A 19471-nucleotide genomic window follows, 5' to 3' on the forward strand; every position below is an offset into this window, starting at 1 on the left:
CTTAACATAAATCCTAATAAACAATATCCTAATTTCTAGTTTCTCACAATCCTGATAAGAGAAAATAACAAGAGAATACAATACCACCGCCGAAAGACTTCGACCCCCTCCCCGAAGAGAGAGAGTGCCCTTCCGGGTAACTCCCAGTTACCTCCCTGGGCATGACGTGCTGTGGTATGGAATACCTCTTTGGCTAGCTTGGGTCAGGTGTCCTGTCTCTGCTTCCTGCCGGCCTCCCCTCGTCCCCGGCAGAGCATAAGACTCACAAAGTCCTTGGCCAGAATAAACATTACTTAACAACAATTAAAAACAATCGGTGTTATCAGCTCTCTGCCCAGGCTGGAAGTCGAAACACAAAGCTTGCCCCAGTTACTAAGAAGGAGCAAAACGGCTCCTGGTAAACCCAGGACACTCTTTCAACAAAATCACAGAATCCCAAAGGTTGGAAGGGACCTCAAAAGATCATCTAGTCCAACCCCCCTGCAAGAGCAGGGTAACCTAGAGTACATCACACAGGAACTTGTCCAGGCAGGCCTTCAATATCTCCAACATAGGGGACTCCACAACCCCCCTGGGCAACCTGTTCTAGTGCTCTGTCACTCTCACAGTAAAAAAGCCTCTCCTAATGTTCACATGGAACCTCCTATGCTCCAGTTTACACCCACTGCCCCTTGTCCTATCACTGAAAAGAACCTAGCTCCATCATCCTGACACTCACCCTTTACATATTTGTAAACATCGATGAGGTCACCCCTCAGTCTCCTCCAAGCTAGAGACCCAGCTCCTTCAGCCTCTCCTCATAAGGGAGGTGTTCCACTCCCTTAATCATCTTTGTGGCTCTGCGCTGGACTCTTTCAAGCAATTCCCTGTCCTTCTTGAACTGAGGGGCCCAGAGCTGGACACAATATTCCAGATGCGGCCCCACCAAGGCAGAATAGAGGGGGAGGAGAACCTCTCTTGACCTACTAACCACACCCTTTGTGATACATCCTAGGATGCCATTGGCCTTTTTGGCCACAAGAGCACATTGCTGGCTCCTGGTCATCCTCCTATCCACCAGGACCCCCAGGTCCCTTTCCCCTTCACTACTTTCCACCAGGTCAGCCCCCAACCTGTACTGGTACATGGGGTTGTTCTTCCCCACATGCAAGACTCTACACTTGCCCTTGTTGAATTTCATCAAATTTCTCCCCGCCCAACTCTCCAGCCTGTCCAGGTCTCGCTGAATGGCAGCACAGCCTTCTGGTGTGTCAGCCACTCCTCCCAGTTTAGTATCATCAGCAAACTTGCTGAGGGTACACTCAGTTCCCTCATCCAGGTCGTTGATGAAAATTTTAAACAGCACTGGTCCCAGCACCGACCCCTGAGGTACTCCACTAGTCACAGACCTCCAGCTAGATTCTGCCCCATTGACCACAACTCTCTGCCTTCTTCCCTTCAACCAGTTCTCGATCCACCTCACTACCTGATCATCAAGCCCACACGTCCTTAGCTTATCTATGAGGATGCTGTGGGAGACAGTATCAAATGCCCTACTGAAATCAAGAAAAAACACATCTACTGCTCTACCGTCATCCATCCACCTAGTCACTTCCTCAGAGAAGGCTATAAGGTTGGTCAAACATGACTTCCCCTTGGTAAAACCATGTTGGCTGCACTTAACGATACCCTCATCCTTGATATGTCTAGAGATGGTGTCACGCATAAGTTGTTCCATCACCTTTCCAGGGATGGAGGTAAGGCTGACCGGTCTGTAATTACCCGGGTCCCCTTCCTTGCCCTTCTTATAGACTGGCGTGACACTTGCCATCCTCCAATCCTCAGGCACCTCTCCTGTTTCCCACGACTTACCAAAGATGACAGAGAGTGGCCGAGCAATGAACTCCACCAGCTCCCTCAGCAGCCGTGGGTGTATTCCATCCGGACCCATCGATTTATAGATGTCCAGACTGCTTAACTGATCCCTAACCCAATCCTCATCTACCAAAGGGAACTCCTCCTTTGTCCTGACTCCTTCTGGGGCAGAGCAGGTAACCCTACAGATACCAGACCTCTTCCTGAGCAGGGTTAGCATTCAGAGACTTGTGAACAATGGAAGCCATAAACACAAAGGTGAAATGTACTTTTCTCTGCACAACACAGAAGACCTGGCTAAGTCTGTGTATTATAAAAACCTCCTCAAAACCGATTGTTACAAGTAGATTTTTAAATAGATAAATCTACAGGATTTTCAATGCCAGTGCCTGCAGTTGCCTTAGGGGACTCACAAAATGGCAGCCTAGAGCTGAAGGCTTTATTCATCACAACCCTGTCTTAGCACAACAAATGAGAACTGCGTTTTCTAACTTGGGGGTTTTTTATTCTGAAGAAAAGGGGGGAAGAACAGAAGACACACTTACTTAGCTCTCCCTGGCCAAAAGGCTTGGGATTTTCAGAGGTTTTAGAAGAAAGAGAACCTCTCGGTACTTTCTCTGCATCTTCCTCAGGTTGTACTTGGCCCAAGGTTGGGGTGCATGCTGTTGTTTTCTTGGCAGGCCACCTAAATAACAAGCTTTTCAAATACAGAAGATATTCTCCTCATTGTAGTCATTGTCTGTAACAGAGGCAATATTTTTTGACTTAAGAATATCAAGAAGCATTCCAGAAGGAAATTCTGTCACTCACTATCAAAGAAATAACTTGAAGAACTAAATAGCTGGTAAGAAATATTAAAACAAACCCCAAACGACAACAACCAAGCTAAAAACCCTACTCACAAAACTGAATGTAACTGGGGAGTAGCGATTACGCATTTGTCTCATGACAAAACAAACATTTGCAGCAGTGATTGTAAAACAATACCGTACACAAAAAGACCTACGTAGAAATAAGGAGCAATGCAAAGCTACTACTGGTAGGCATGAAGGCACTTCTATGTCTCTAAATTGCAAACTACATTTCCACACTGCAACACTACCGTAAGAAAAAATATCCAAACCGATTACAAAAAAAGAAAAGAAAAAAGAGGAACATCCCGAACACAAACACGCCGCACTCGTGTACTGTCATAAAAGAGAATCCAGCTGCCAAGCTGGGAAACTCGCAATTATTCCAGTTAAGGAAGATCTTAACTGGAAGCCAGTTAGGTACACGAAGGGGAGAGGCACTCGAAGCTCTCATTCCCCGCTGCCGCAGCCCAGCAACGCTTCCTGGCACTACTGGCGACCCCGAGATCGGGGACCGCGAGTTGTACGGAGCAGCGAGAGCGGCCCCGGGGCCTGCGTCTCTCCGCACCTGGGCCGGGTCTGTGTCCGCCCAGGGGCGTGTGCCCGGTGTTTCAGCGCGGTCTGAGGGTCTGCCTCTCCCTTCCGTCCCCAGCGCCAAGCATCAAGCACCTACCCGCTCACCCGCTGCTCTGCCCGTCCGAGGGGTTTTGGTCCCTAAAAGCGTTGTGGCACCGCTGCTCTCACGGACCGGCGCGGCACGGCTTCACATCTCCTCGTCCTTCTCACTCCACCTCACGCTCCGACCCAGCCCCGCTCGGTAATTCCGGCCCGCGGCAACCGGTGCTGCGGGGGCAGGGGTAGCGCCGCGTCGCCTCAGCCCCCTCCCGCCCCGTCCCGGTCCTGCCTGTCCAGCCCGTGGTGGCGGCGGTGGCGGCGGCCGTGCTGGCTCCGTCCGCCCAGTACTGGGCACGTTCCCCAGCCCGCCCCGCCGGGGAGTCCCGCTCCTCCGCTGCCCGTCAGGCAGGACGGCAGCGGCCGGGTGCCCAACCAGCGCCACAGCGGCCACCGGAGCTGAGCTGAGCCGAGCTGAGCCGGCCGCTCCCGCCGCTCTCTTTCCCTTCCTTTTGCCGTGCCGGCTCCGCTCAGCATCTGAACTGCGTGGCCGCTTCCATCAGCCACGGTGCCAGTGCAGTGCAGGCAGAGAAGTGTACAGAAAACTTCAGCTCAGCCGGACTGACTTAAAATTGACACTATTCTGACAAAATAAGCTCCGTGTTGCTTCACATTTTGAACCGCTTTAAACTGGTACAAAACCGAACCTCTGTCAACTGAGCAGCATTTATAATGCTTTCTAGAGGAAAACAATGCATAGTTTTAACATTTACTACATACCTATGTGGATATGCTGGCTGGAAAAGCTTGGTCTCTTGTAGACCAAATCCTACAAACTAAGACTTGTGGCTTACAAGATCCATTTCCATAGTTTCTTGTAAAATGTTTCTAGCTACAGTTTGAATATAAAAATGTAAATGCTGCACAGATAGGGACTGATTTAAGTATTAGTTGGTGTACACAAGTGATTTGCATGACATACTCTGTATCAACCGTTGTTAAAAATGTGGTGTTCGATGTAAATCCACTGCAATAGTAACATTTTCATTTATCAGGAGGACCTGTTGATTCAGCCTGGGGACTTCCTCTAAAGTGTGAAACTCGACTGTTGCATAGCTCCTTATTTACCAAGAATACATGGGAGGTGCGTGCTGATTTACTTGTTTAAGAGGTTAAGATCTGATTTTGCAACTGCTCTTGTAAGTAAAAGGCCTCTTTGCCTACCTTTAAGCACACTGATTTAAACTGACAGGTTGAATTTTTCAGAGAGAAAACTCCTCAGCTGCAAAATCAGTTGTTTTCGTAAGGCTGAACACTCATAGCTGTGCTGCTATAAATGTTACTCCGGTAAGAGCTGGTTTCCCACCCTAAATTAAGGAGGAATTTTGTCCATTGCTTTCCATGAGCTTCAGCCAAATGTAAGGCAAGTAGGGGGACAACTCAGATCGTTTCTCCTCAAGTCGATTAATTAGACCAGACAGATTAGTCAGATGAACTTTATTTCATAGAGATTCCCACTCACTGGTCTCCTGATGCAGGACCAGCGAATATGAAGTGCACCACAGTTTGTTAGCATTTAATAATAAAAATTAAAATCACAGTATAAATTTGTCTTTAACTAGCCCCTTTAGAGAGACAAAACCAGACAACTGAGACTTCAGACAAGTGACAGTATATTAAGAAAATGGAATTAAAATATATGGATTTTGTCTTGACGGTGAATGTTTCAATAATAAATTCAAAGTTTTGATGGTCAACATCGATAAAGTCCAGTCTGAAGATAAAAGAGTCGTTGTTTTTGAAGGTAAAGACTCATCTTTTTTGATGGTAAAGCCAGGTTCGATGGTAAACAGTCAGGTTTGATGCAAACGGTCACGTTTGGTGGTAAAAAGTCACATTTGATGGTAACGAGTCAGTTTTGATGGTAAAGGCAGCTTCGATGGTAAACAGTCAGGTTTGGTGCTAAAGTGCCAGCTTTGATGGTAAAGCCAGGTTTGACGGTAAACAGTCAGGTCTGGTGGTAAAGAGTCAGTTTTGACGGCGAAGACAGGTTCGATGGTAAGCAGTCAGTTTTGATGGTAGAGTCATTCTTGATGGTAAACAGCCAGGTTTGATGGTAAACCATCAGCTTTGATGGCACACAGTTTTGATGGTAAAGAGTCAGGTTTGATGATAAGACATAGTTGGTTTTGACAGTAGGTTTAGTTTGGGTATCGAAGGATTCCATCAGTGAGCTTTGTATCTGAAAGACAAAAGAAAGCAATGTCAGCCCATGTCATGACGTTCAACGCCAAACCCTGTCTCAGTGGTTAGGTTTCTGAAAGAGAAGTCTCAAGCCTGCACACAGCTCCATCTGCTCTGTGACTATATTATCTGACGGACTTGAGAAGGTAGCTTCCCCACATCCAAACTGACTGCATTTTGGATCTATGCAAAAGTGAAAGTTCCTACTTCAGACCCCTTTATTTAGTATTTTTAAAGACGGACCTTCCACAAGAGGAAGTTCATGAACATCTATGGACTTGAGGAAATACTAAAATTCTCCAGACTTAACAAATGGCTTTTCACAGCCCTCATATCCCACTTGTGTTGCAAGCAGTGGACCAAAGTGGGGTTCTGTCACTGTGTTTATCGGTTAACATCTCTCACGTCTACACAAATAGCGCACTAATCTTAACGGCCCTGGCCTGTGTAGTGGGGTGCAAGACATTTAACTTCTTCCTCTACTTTTGACTGGTTTAGAAATAACCAGAGTTGGCCACCTGCTGGCAAAAGCATTCACTAAAGCCAAACCAGTCCTAGTCATTGTCAATGTGAAACACAAGGCCATCCAAATCCTGAGGTCTGAGGGAAACATGCAGGTTAAAAATAGGAAAAGGGATGCAGTGTTTGATGTGTGTATGAAGTGTTATTTACTTTACCACAGGTGATGGCTTGCTGTGTGCCAGCTATTTTGCAGTAATTTCTGCACATCTGACTTCAGATGCAACAGACATAAGCCCTCAGATTAAATAACAGTAAGTCTTGGTTTGTACACAAATCCTTACAGGGGCTAATTGTGGAATATGTGGAGTTAAAAATATGTAACTGTTGTAACCTAATCAAGAACAGTGCGCGGATGCGGTTCTGTCCTGGGTTCAGCAGGCTGGGCTTAAACCAGGACAGGTTCTTAACTTTGTGCTCCAGATCTAGCGTTCTAACGCTATTCAGCAACATCTTCCTACGTTTGCTTGACCAACCTAATGACCAGCCTAATGACCAACCCGCAGGCGGATTATTATTATAAATCACTTAGACACAATGGGAAAAAGACAGGCATGAGAAACATTCAGAGAAGAGTTAGGGAAAAAATTGCAGATTATGCTGGAATCCCTGTTTACCTGTAATCCGTCTCTTGATATTTATCATCTATCTTGCGGCGTTTCCTTTCCACTTCGCTTTCGCCTCCTTCTGTGTCACTGTATTTCCTCTTGCCAAGCCTCAGTTTCTTATTTTCCCAGAAAGCGTTGTCAAATTGTGCACGAGCTGAGGCAGGTGGAGGTGCGTGCCCTTCCCAAGAGTGTTTTTCAGACTGCTGCGGAGGTACTGAACAATGACGGAGGTTCCCTCTGTGGCTGCTCAAGTGATGCGCTCCTTCCTCTCTGCAGTGAGTGTTGTCAGCCCATCTGCTCTTGCAGGGATCATCCCGCTCTGATTTCGAGAATTGACTCCATTTGTCAAAGTCTTTGTCAGAATGAGTGTACTTCCTCTCTCTACCATTTCCTGTTCTACGAGCAGAGTCATAATCCTCGTAATATCTGCATTTTTCCCATCTCTGTGCTTCATCTTGACAGTATGTTTCCGGGCTCCAGGTTTTCTCTCCTTTGGAACGATAATACTTATTCCTGTCTTGTTCTGTTCTTTCTCTGCTTCGGGATCTATAATCAGAGTATTTTCCCCAGCTTTTGCCATTATTTGGACTGTTTCTTTCATTATGCGAAGGCCTGTATTGGCTCGCATGCATCCTAGGTTGGAAAAAAGAGAACAGAGAAAGGATTCCAATGGTAAAAAATGGAAAACCATTCTGTGAAGAAACAGAAGCATTCCAGGAGGCATCTGCCTGTATTTAATATGACAATAACACATGCTCGGTGCTGACATCTGCAATCCTACATGTACAGTGTGGAATTTGCTGTACTAATTTAAAGCTTTCTATTAAATAGTACTAGCAGATGGGTAAAAGAATGATAAACTTGTATGAAATCTTGTTTTCATCAGAGTATACTCAATTTACCTTGTTTTCTCTGACAACCTGTTCAGGTGGTTGCAGGCCAGGGATTCTAAGATTATTTCTTGAGGAATCGGTGACTCAGCTACAGGTATCTACAATTAAAACATAGACGTTAACAAACTAACAAACAAACAACAAAAAAACAAATGTAGAAAACTAATGGGACAGTAGCACAAAGTGTTAATGAGGAAATCTGTGCTGTGTGTTTTCACAGTATTTCACATGAATTAGGAACATTCGTCCTGAATACTAAACACGTCATAGGTGAGAAGTTCTAGATGGAGCATACATAACTTGCTCGTAAAAGCAATCCATTTGTTTTAGCAAAGAAAATCTCAGAAGGTTTAGCAGGTTGGACTTGGCAAGCAAAATCATCAAGTTTCTGTCCCTTTTGTTTAAATCCAATATCTAAACTAATAGCACCATTTAGTGAATCATTTTGTGGCAGCTCATGATGGGATCTCTCTTCTTCAGCACTCTCACAGAAAGAATGGGAATTCTGCAATGTGCCAACCACCTTCCCCATTACAATTCCATATGAAGATATGCTGCAATTCCTTTTCAACACGCCATTCGACTCCACAGACTTTCCTGAAGACTCTGCACTGGAAGGGACTAGAGCATCGGAGCCGACTGTAGGACTTACATTCACTGCTGGCTCTACAAACATTTCATCAGGAACTTCCTGTTTGGAAATGTTAGCAGCAACTGCCACTGTAGATGCATTTGAGGAAGACTCTGCTCTGAGAGAATCTGTAATTGTGGAGGAAGGAACGGCCTTGCTGAGATCCTCATTCTCCAAAGCACTGGTAACACAGCCAGGTTGTGACACAGTCTGAAGCTCAGGCAATTTGTTAGGAATACTGATAGTGATCTTCTGGGCTTTCGATGGATCCGTAGATGAAGGCCTGGTCATTTCCACGTTTCGAATGCAAGCAGTTGGTGGAGCTGAAGATGGCTTGTTTATGGTCATACCAACAGGATTTGTATCTCCTTTTAGGGGTCCATTTCCATTTAAACAACTTGATTTCTGTATTGAAAAAGAAAAGATTGCAAGATGAATATGTGCAATTACACAGCACTTACTAAAACATTAAATTCTCCTACTAAATATTTCTAAAAATTGCCTCACCACCTACGAAGATAAACACCTCACTTCCAATATAAACCTAAGTCCAACAAGTGTATTTAATTCCTGCTGCTTTTGGTTTACTGCATCTTGGTATCAAATGAGCCTCATTTTTTGAAACCCACTCAAACAACTTAACATTGACTACAGCTCTTCCCAAATATGTTTATTTTCCCCTTTAAACATTCCCTGGAAACACTGCAATAATTGCTCTGCTACTCAGGACCAAGAAAAATCTTTCTCACTGTCTCAGCTAAAGCAACACTGACGGAGAGTGATATTTAATTATTATTACTACTGCTATTGTTCTTATCATCATCATCATCAAGAATTAATAGACTCCTTCAAGTGTCTCAAAAGCGTAGCTGTCAGTGCTTTAGAAAGCACTTTGAGTTGGAAGTATAATGAAGTAGCATGGCTGCACAGTTTAGGATTAGCCACTGTTTCAATAATTCTGGCTGTCGCATGACGGTTGTGAAGAAAGCTGTAGTGTGGGAGGGAAAATAGAACTCGATGCTATAAAACAATACCCCCCACACATCAAAAGAAAACAATATTATCAATTTGGTGTCATTACTTACTCCCTGCAAATTACCTTAACCATATGAGGAGGAAGTCGTGGTCCCGTAAATCCAGCCTGCTTACTCTTAGGCCCCCGCTGACCAAGGAATGAACGGGCATAAGACGGTGCTGGTAAGGAAAGCCCACATTCTCCAAGTGTCAAATCATAGCGCCTTGGGAAAAAAGCAGTGATCTCAGTTTAGAGTTTTTCTTTCAGTCTATTCTTGGATTAAAACCCCAACTATAATTTTAAAGGAACAGATGATGTGACACAGAAGACATATATAAAAGACTCAACCAAGACTACAAAGTAAGAAATAGACAATGGTCTCCCTACAATGACTGTGCTTGTCAGAGCAACAACTCCCCCTTACACCTTCTATGGCATAATTTCTCCTCTTCTATATTAGCCAGCTACATAGAGCAGATGTAGAGCAATATGCACAAGCTCACCAGTTTAAGGGCAAACAATGAAAGGCAGTAAATGACAGCGGTAAGTTCAGGTTAGACAGAACTGAATTACACAAACAGTAAACTTTGCCTAGGACAGAAAGAAAAACACTTGGAAAGAAAGAAAAGTATCAGTAACAGGAAAGTAAATATATTCTGAACAGAGTCAGTAGTTGGTATTACCTGATATAAAAAAGTAAATAAGCTTGCTGATTGAGAACTGTTTTGATATCAGAACGCTCCACTATGGCATCATTCATTCGATACCAAAATCCATTGCCGGCCTGCAAATAAAAGACAGTGATACCTTCAGACAAAATGCATGTTGTCGAAATGACATCACAGGCGGAACACTACAGCACAAAACGTACCAAACAGATCGAACAGAACACATCATTCAACCTTTCTCCATCAAAATGGTGGCTGCCAGTAACATTCATTTTCTTTGTTTATTTTACCCTGTTGGAAATCAAGCCGATACCCACCTTTATGAAGCAGATATAGTGTCCTGCATTACAGCTGAAACCAGAATGAACAAGAACTGCATATAAAGAATAGATGAGTGGTTCTCCCGTTGACTGGGACATATATGCTCGGAGATCCAAATATTCAGGGTAGTTTACGTGCTAAAAGAAAACAGGAAGATTCAAATATTACCCTGAAACGCTTCATGGAACAGCCTGAGGAAAACCCTTCTAAGAACACAGGCTAGGATCACACAAATATATTCTTCATTCATTTAAAAATACCTATTCTCAGAAACAACATTTAATAATTTAAGCTGCAGAGAACTGTTTTCTACAGAATTAGCTCTAAGAGTGACGTCTACTCTTAGGGTTACCGTAAGCCATAGTTGCTAGATTGACGCTTCTTAGACAATTGTTATTATAGTTACAGCCTGCAAACACTAACAACTTTTAAATCAGAGAATCACAGAACAGTTAGGGTCAGAAAGGACCTTAAGATCATCTAGTTCCAACCCCCCTGCCATGGGCAGGGACACCTCCCACTAAACCATGCCACCCAAGGCTCTGTCCAACCTGATCTTTAACACCGCCAGGGATGGAGCATTCACAACTTCCCTGGGCAACCCATTCCAGTGCCTCACCACCCTAACCACCCTAACCCTAATTTCTTCCTTATATCCAATCTAAACTCCCCCTCTTTAAAATGATCTTTTCTTGGGGAAATCTCCCATTCCAAGAAGATAAAGAACATAGATATATAGAAGATAAAGCTGCTTTACAGCTGCAAATATACCTTGCTGATCTTGCCACCACTAAAATCTGCAAATCTTTTCAGCGACATGATAAGAACATTGGAGGAACGATGTATTGTGTACATCTTGGAGGCAGGTACCATGTTTGTGCACCTTAAAAGCAAGCACAGACAAATGTTTAACAGCAAATTCTTCCCCCTCCCAAAATTCAAACAAGTTTACGTCTCTCACGCAGGCTTATGAACCCATACGCCGCACTTTGGGTTTGTTAACAGACAGAAGGTAACAGCATGTAAGCGGACAGCTCTACAAAACAAAGGTCTTAGAACATTCTCTTTTCATAGCCAAGCAAACATCTGAGCATCTATCCTAATGACAAAAAGGAGAGACTTCCCAACAATTCAGCACGAGAACCGTGCAAGACATTTTTTAGCGAGTCATTAGAGGCTGCTCATGTTAACGACCACCGTTCACATGCACTGAGACCCAATCCCAGTTTCTTCCACAGGGAACACTAGGACCTTCAACGAGCTGATGTTGCCTCCCACCCCAAATCGTTGTCCTTAGCTCCGTGCTTCAGCTCACCACTACTTAGCAGACACCCCCTTTAACTTCTGGCCAGATGAACATTTCTGTGTGCAACCTCACAATTACGAAGGCTAATAAACCCCAGTGCAGGCGGCAGTAGGAATAAAAGTTATGATCCGTTGTGGTCTCAATTTATAACAGGGAGGCAGCGCGATTTGCTTCAACAAAACCCACCTCTGAAGTCCCTGACAGGCACGCACCTCATGCAAACCGAGTTAAATACAGCAATAGGTTGGGGTTGTCGTTTCAGGGAGCAGCACGTCTGTCGCGGTTTAAACCGATCCACACAGCTCGTCCACTCACACCCCCCCCCCCCCCCCCGACACTCCCCACTCCCGACGGGGAGGAGAATCAGGAGAATGTAACTCCCACGGCTTGAGGTAAGAACAACCCAGTAACTAAGGTATAACACAAATCACTACTGCTACCACCAATGATAATCCTTGTTATAAATTGAGACCACAACGGATCATAATCCAATTGAAATTTTATTAATTATAGCAAGTAGAATATGAGCAAAGACAGCGCTGGACGACAGGGGAGTCTGCGCTCCGCCAACTGCCGTGTTAAATATTTCAAACAGCCCCTTTTTATACATCTTTACTTCTTTGTTCATGAAATAGTGGAAGTACTCTGCGCATGCTTCAGTTGTTGTTAGGGGGTAGTTTCCTGCCTCCTGGTGATCGATGAGACCAAGGTGAGAAGTCTTCCTCCTTTGATCCTTCATCCATATGTCTTTGCAGGGAGTTGTTAGTCTTATCTCTGCCAGTTCCTGGGACATCTTGCGGCTATCTTATCTTGGCCAGCTGTGTTTTATCTCTGTCAGTTCCTTTACATTTGGCTTAACATATATCTTAATAAACAATACACTAGTCTATAGTTTCTCACATGGAACATCTTATAGCTATCTTTAGGCAACATCTACTATGTTTGCATAAGCGATAAGCGATTGCGGTTGGCGACTGTTAGTCTATGTAAGCTGTGTCCGTTGACTGTTTGAGTAAGCAATTTCATACTTTTATTGCCTAACCTTTACATTGGGCTTAACATAAATCCTAATAAACAATATCCTAATTTATAGTTTCTCACAATCCCCCCTTTTTCTTTTATCCTATTATTGTTTATTAGATGTTGCTTTCATTTTCAGAATTGTAAGCCAACCTTTTTCCACACTCCCAACATTTATCATAACACTCACAAGGTAATTCCTTACAATCACAGGTATATTTTTTACGTGGCATGACACATTCACAACAATCTTCATCCTCATCAATAGATACACTCTTATATTTTACCCCAGATCTCGTAGTTAAAATAAGCAGTTTAGCTATGTCAAACCGTTCTCTAATAAAGTGTAAAATATAGCGTAATATACAAGGCCCAAATATAAGTCCCAGAATCAACATGATAAGCGGTCCTGCTAGAGCAGACAACAAAGTGGTTAGCCAAGGTGAGATATTAAACCAGTTTTCATACCATGACCTGCTCGCCTCACGATCTTTCTTACGTTGATTTAACCTTTTCCGGAGTTCTACATTAAGGTTGTACAGGGAATTCAGGTTGTCCCGTCCCAGTGAAAGTGGTTATCACTTTGGATGTTTCTCAGGATATTAATTCCCACTTTAATGGTTCATGCGGGTTTCCATTTGCTTGGGTTATTATCAATAACCAAACTAACGGTATACCAGGAAAAAGGGTGTCTGTCAATTTTGCCAATTTAAGTATATTTTTACCAGTCCTGGGGAAGTTCGGCCATTGCTGGTTTTGCATCCCATTGTTCTGGTTCTTTTCTCCACAGTTTATTCCTCCTCTGCCTCGCCCGTCGACTCGGTTGCTTCAAGCCACGGGGTGTACCATCTTCTCGGCAGCAAGGGAATTCTTCAGGAGAACAGCTGTTTCGGGCTTTCTGCCTGTTTACATAGGCTTCCCACTTTGCAGCCTTAACTAATGGGGCAAAGCAAGATACAGTTAGTACTTCCCTTCTACACTTTATAATCAAAATTTCGGCTATAAAGGGGACTGGTTCATTGGAGTGGTAACAATAATATTGAGGGTTTATTCCTTTGGCAAAAATCTCCCACCACTCATGGGATTCCCAAATAATTTCTTGTTTTAGACTCTAATTGTTTTAATTTCCACACAGTGAGAGTTCTTTGGATTTTCCAACACTGTGTGCAAACTCCTATTGGAGGGCATCCACATTCATAGTGTGTCCACCATTTATCCTGACATACCTTACACCTAAAACAAGCAAATGGATAACAATTGCAATTCAAATTATTACACCTAATTCGTATATCTAGAGTACATACATTATTTACATCAGCATATCTTCTATATTCACTATTGTGTGGTTGCATAAGTTTAACAATTTCCTTCAACACACTTTGTACGTTTCCATATATAATAGAAAAGAGGAGAAATAATTATAGCAAATATAAACAGCAATACACACTTTATACCAAAAGATAATGCGGCAACATAATTAAATAAATAAAGTCTCTATCATTACGTTATCTTCTCAGGATTTTCTTGGTGTCCCCTGGAGTACTGATTACTTTCCAGTGGGTCTCGTCACTGGGCCTTTAATGCGACTGGCTCCATTATTTTCTGGCCATTAAACAAATAATGTCCCAAATATTTCACTTTTTCCTCCACAAATTGTAACTTTTCTTGTGATACCCGTAGGCCCTTTTGTGCAGGAAAGTTTAGAAATCGAATGCTTTCTTTTCTTACATCCTCCTTATTACTCCCTGCTATGAGCAGATCATCTACATACTGTAACAGCACGTTCCCCGTTTGTACCTGGTATTCTTTTAAGAGCTCTTCCAGGTATGTTTGTAGCCCATATCCCTGGGAATACCTGATCCAGTATATCTTCAATCTGACTTCTCCCTCGACATGATTAGTGATCAAAATTAAGCTTTTAACATCTCTATATACTGTTGGTCCTTTACTTTTAAAGTGATCTCGCCTCCTTTGAAAGTAATGGTTGCTCCCAAGTGTTCTAACAAATCTCTCCCCAAAAGAGCTTTTGCGGAGTTAGGCATATACAAAAACTTATGGATGCCCCATTGTTTTCCCAATTGATATTTTAGTAGTTTACAAAAATAAGCCTTTTCACCTTGGCCAGTCGCCCCTTTTATCATCATATAATCGTCCCCAAAGGTATTAAAGCTTTGTTTAAAACTGAATACATTGCACCTGTATCAACCAAAAATTCCATTATAACCAGTGGATCTGCTAGGGAAGATTCCCCTGGTCCCGTCAGCCTAGTTCCAATTCAGTCACCCGAGCCACCCCATGGCACTCCCACTAGGGTAGTCTCACTCCCAGCTTCCAAACTCCTCATAGCACTCACACCGATCCGGTTCCACAGAAGAGGAGGTCACTCCCCCACTTCTGTCCGACATTCGTCCTCCACCAGTTTTAAAGCAACCAGCGCAGCCATGGCTGTAGCACGACCCAGTTTTTTCTTTTCTACCTATTTCCAATTCCTATACACTCTCCATGCTTCCTCCTTCACTCCCATCCACATTTATTCATCAACCGTTCAATCCCGTCTGTCAACATGTCTGTCTGCCTGCCCCAGCACCCATCTCATGCTCAAACACAGGAACTGCGGGAGCTTCCCTCCTTTCCCCTTTGGTTTTCCCTTTTTTATTTATTTATTTGTTATTTTTCACAGGTGCTCACCCTGCTCTGCAGGGGTTACAGATGCCTGCCTCTGCAACAGCACTTCTGGTTTAACCCCTTCTTAACCCTGAATGTGAATGTGCTGCTTGTTGCCAGTGACAGCAATTTCCTCCTCCTTATCAATACCTGATAGGACAGAGGCAGAGGGTGCTCCTCTCGGAGGTACCTGTGATATATAATTTTCTTGATGACTGTCCCAATATCACAGGCTGAACAACATCTCTCCAGCTTAGCTTTCTGTTTTTCCCTGTCCTTTTCCAAAACCAAAATTAGGGATCTGGCAGAGTTATATTAATTTTCACATTCTGTCTGCCACTCCAGGTGCTTTCTTAAAGCGAAACATATCTGCATGCATTACTTCATTGCATTTTCTTGGCCACCTCAAAACCAACATAAATTGTAAAAAAAAAAAAATGCATTAGAATGCAGAGTTCCATTCTTAGGCCATTTTTCCTGATTTTCCAAAGTTTATAAAGGCCACCATTGATTACAATATTTTACCAATGTTTTCTTGTTTACCGAGCCCCCAGAAGAACCTCCCAGTTCTTTCCAATGTGCCAAAATGTAACCCAATGGGCTTTTCTTCAGAATTCCCTTGTTTTGACCGGCTCCCATTTCAAACAATCTCTTACAAATCTCTATAGCTTCTCTTTCCCAGTGCTCTGCAAATGCACTTAAAATATGAGAGCACCTACACACAAATTTTATGATATTCTCAGGGGATTCAGTAAGATAGTATCTCTGGGTTCTGCAGATCAACTCCCCTGTCATTAGAACATAGTTTCAGCTCCAGCAAAATTTACACTGCCCTAGTATCCACAGCAGGTTCCACTGTTCAAAACTTATTATGCACTCATATGTCAGGTTACGAAAGTTTTCCTGATATCCCCCGTTTATTGTCCCAAAAAGAGAGACATTAATTGTTGTATTCCCATTTTATTTTTTTTTTTTTCCTTTGTAACCACATCTTCTCGAATTTTCTTTGATACCTTCTATAAACCCTTTCTCAGTTTTCCATTCTAACTTCCCGGAAGTCCGCCAGGATTTTGTGGTTTTTCTCCACAAAGTAATCTTTTATTTCTGGTCACCGATTAGATAATTATAATTTTCTACCTGGCAGTGTTTTGTAAGACACCCCGAGCAGTATCTGCCCCACCGGTGTCCTGAGTGGCAATATCCACGTGAAATGCCACCTGTCACATACAGTTACACTCCTACAAGGCACATACTCTCACAGGGCATATAGGAAATTCCCTTGCCCTTGTATTTCGTAAAGTTATCCACTGCGGGAGGGGTAGCCGGACCTTCCCCCGCTTTCTAAGCTGCTTGATGGTTATACACAGACAAGACACAGGACAGAAAAAAACATAAACGCTTCGTCCGTCTCCGGCCGCTCCCCTCGCGGAGACACGGAACCGCGGATTAGGACTCCACACTCGCTTCGTAGCTACGCTACGTCTCAGTCACACAGAAACACAAACCCTTACACATGGGATCCCACACACTCACACTATGGTTCCGCTTACCCTTCTCCTGCTTCCTACACGGTCATTAGCAGGTCCGCCCTGGCTCCCAAAACTTGGGATGCAGCGAAAACCCGGGCTCGCCCGATCCGCCTCCAGGATCGCTTGCAGCCGCGCTATCGGTCGACGAGCCCCCCAGCTTGCAAGCCCTACCTGCCACGGGGAACTCCGCTGTGCGCCAGACGTCTCTGCACGCCTTACCAGCAGCCCCGGGCCACGCGTATGCCCTACAGGCCCCCCAAAGTACCTAAATTCCAAGCATACCGCCTCTCCGCAGCCGGCGCAGGTCGCTGTCTGTCCCCGCAGTGAGCGGATGAGAAGCGGAGCTCCCCCAGGCAAGCGGCCTGGGGGGGGGGGCTTAGGATATCCGCTCCTCACCCGATCCTGCAGCCGAACAGAGGCCTCCTGGCTGGCTCGCCAAATTGATACGCGGATTGACTCCACAACTCGTTAAAGTTGTAAAGTAGGTATGCTTTATTCAGCGCTGAGGTGCATGGGGATCGTTCCTCCAAAGTATGCACACCCAGGGTCGTTTTTCCTTTACATTTATTCCCTTACGCCTATACATATTTAGTATCTGTCCCCGCTTCATATTATACCTTCTTTTTCTTTTGTTTAGTTTTTTTTTTTTGTTTTTTTTTTTTTTTTTTTATCTCATTCAGCGGGTAAAGTCTAGCTCCCGGTCTTTTTAGCCACACTTCCACATATTGACTCTCCTCAAGGTTAAGGGGTTTTTTATTATTAACCCAGAGGTTTAATTGCTGTCTTACCCAATCTTCTTCTGACCCATAGATTGGCCAAAAAACATTTTTAAAAATCTTCCCTCCCCATATCTTAGTACAATATTCTATCATTTTTTTGCTTATCTTTCCCTAAGGTTCCAGGGAGACATCTCCAATTGTCTAAGATATATGCCAGAGGGGTATTCTTAGGTACAGTGGGTACCCATCCCATGGGAGTCGAAGGCTTGCTGCCCTTCACCCCCATCTTCTGGAATATCTCTGAACACACACTCACTTGCTCCCCCTTGTTCCTGGCCCAGTCCCTCGCGGGAGATGGGAACCGCAGTACTTAAGGGTCCACACTCGCTTGGTTCAGTATATCGAACCTCTCATTCGTTATATTCCAGGAAACCCAATCCCGCCCGAATGGTAAACCCGCGAACAATCTCTGCCGTGAACAATTTCACTCTGCAGTCCTCCGCCGCGAACTATTTCGCTCTGCGGAAAGTTTCGCAATATATTTACGCGTCCTGCGTCTTCGTCCGGACTCCCGTGCACAGAATTTTTATGGGATTTTACCGGTTCCTTCTTTGCTCATATTCTAGCATTTAGGTTCGTCGGTAAGGATGAGGTAAGCTGTTGGTCGCGGGGCCGCGAAATGTCGCGGGGCGCCCCCCCGGAGGACCAAAGCCCACCGTTCCTTATCCGAGTCACGGCACCAGAAATTGTTATAAATTGAGACCACAACGGATCATAATCCAATTGAAATTTTATTAATTATAGCAAGTAGAATATGAGCAAAGACAGCGCTGGACGACAGGGGAGTCTGCGCTCCGCCAACTGCCGTGTTAAATATTTCAAACAGCCCCTTTTTATACATCTTTACTTCTTTGTTCATGAAATAGTGGAAGTACTCTGCGCATGCTTCAGTTGTTGTTAGGGGGTAGTTTCCTGCCTCCTGGTGATCGATGAGACCAAGGTGAGAAGTCTTCCTCCTTTGATCCTTCATCCATATGTCTTTGCAGGGAGTTGTTAGTCTTATCTCTGCCAGTTCCTGGGACATCTTGCGGCTATCTTATCTTGGCCAGCTGTGTTTTATCTCTGTCAGTTCCTTTACATTTGGCTTAACATATATCTTAATAAACAATACACTAGTCTATAGTTTCTCACATGGAACATCTTATAGCTATCTTTAGGCAACATCTACTATGTTTGCATAAGCGATAAGCGATTGCGGTTGGCGACTGTTAGTCTATGTAAGCTGTGTCCGGTGACTGTTTGAGTAAGCAATTTCATACTTTTTATTGCCTAACCTTTACATTGGGCTTAACATAAATCCTAATAAACAATATCCTAATTTCTAGTTTCTCACAATCCTGATAAGAGAAAATAACAAGAGAATACAATACCACCGCCGAAAGACTTCGACCCCCTCCCCGAAGAGAGAGAGTGCCCTTCCGGGTAACTCCCAGTTACCTCCCTGGGCACGACGTGCTGTGGTATGGAATACCTCTTTGGCTAGCTTGGGTCAGGTGTCCTGTCTCTGCTTCCTGCCGGCCTCCCCTCGTCCCCGGCAGAGCATAAGACTCACAAAGTCCTTGGCCAGAATAAACATTACTTAACAACAATTAAAAACAATCGGTGTTATCAGCTCTCTGCCCAGGCTGGAAGTCGAAACACAAAGCTTGCCCCAGTTACTAAGAAGGAGCAAAACGGCTCCTGGTAAACCCAGGACACTCTTTCAACAAAATCACAGAATCCCAAAGGTTGGAAGGGACCTCAAAAGATCATCTAGTCCAACCCCCCTGCAAGAGCAGGGTAACCTAGAGTACATCACACAGGAACTTGTCCAGGCAGGCCTTCAATATCTCCAACATAGGGGACTCCACAACCCCCCTGGGCAACCTGTTCTAGTGCTCTGTCACTCTCACAGTAAAAAAGCCTCTCCTAATGTTCACATGGAACCTCCTATGCTCCAGTTTACACCCACTGCCCC

General features: G+C 44.2%; 1 protein-coding gene and 1 long non-coding RNA gene across 2 annotated transcripts; both read right to left on the reverse strand.

The window, feature by feature from the left end:
• Window positions 1–4870: 4870 nt before the first annotated feature.
• Window positions 4871–11089, reverse strand: LOC136017517 (ubiquitin carboxyl-terminal hydrolase 42-like). The gene is made up of 8 exons (XM_065685831.1): window positions 10988–11089; window positions 10213–10353; window positions 9911–10011; window positions 9312–9450; window positions 7886–8617; window positions 7591–7679; window positions 6698–7321; window positions 4871–5559 (listed from the first exon to the last, which is right to left on the reverse strand). The coding sequence occupies exons 1-8, from the start codon at window positions 11087–11089 to the stop codon at window positions 5544–5546; spliced, it is 1944 nt and encodes a 647-aa protein (XP_065541903.1). The 3' UTR covers window positions 4871–5543.
• A 1650-nt stretch (window positions 11090–12739) lies between these two features.
• On the reverse strand, window positions 12740–18790 carry LOC136016727 (uncharacterized). The gene is made up of 2 exons (XR_010613680.1): window positions 18001–18790; window positions 12740–13478 (listed from the first exon to the last, which is right to left on the reverse strand). It is a non-coding gene; the product is annotated as an uncharacterized LOC136016727 (long non-coding RNA).
• Between the last annotated feature and the right edge of the window lie 681 nt (window positions 18791–19471).

This window comes from Lathamus discolor, chromosome 6 (assembly GCF_037157495.1).
Source record: "Lathamus discolor isolate bLatDis1 chromosome 6, bLatDis1.hap1, whole genome shotgun sequence".
Classification (NCBI taxonomy): domain Eukaryota; kingdom Metazoa; phylum Chordata; class Aves; order Psittaciformes; family Psittacidae; genus Lathamus; species Lathamus discolor.

What these genes read in the sequence shown, in the direction of transcription:
- LOC136017517 (XM_065685831.1), bottom strand. Translation starts at nt 11,089, where the DNA reads ATGGTACCTGCCTCCAAGATGTACACAATACATCGTTCCTCCAATGTT. An exon ending in TTCCTCCTCATATGGTTAAG is followed by an intron (nt 8,618 to 9,311) that starts GTAATTTGCAGG and finishes TTTTCAATACAG; the next exon opens with AAATCAAGTTGTTTAAATGG. An exon ending in AGGTTGTCAGAGAAAACAAG is followed by an intron (nt 7,322 to 7,590) that starts GTAAATTGAGTA and finishes TTTCCAACCTAG; the next exon opens with GATGCATGCGAGCCAATACA.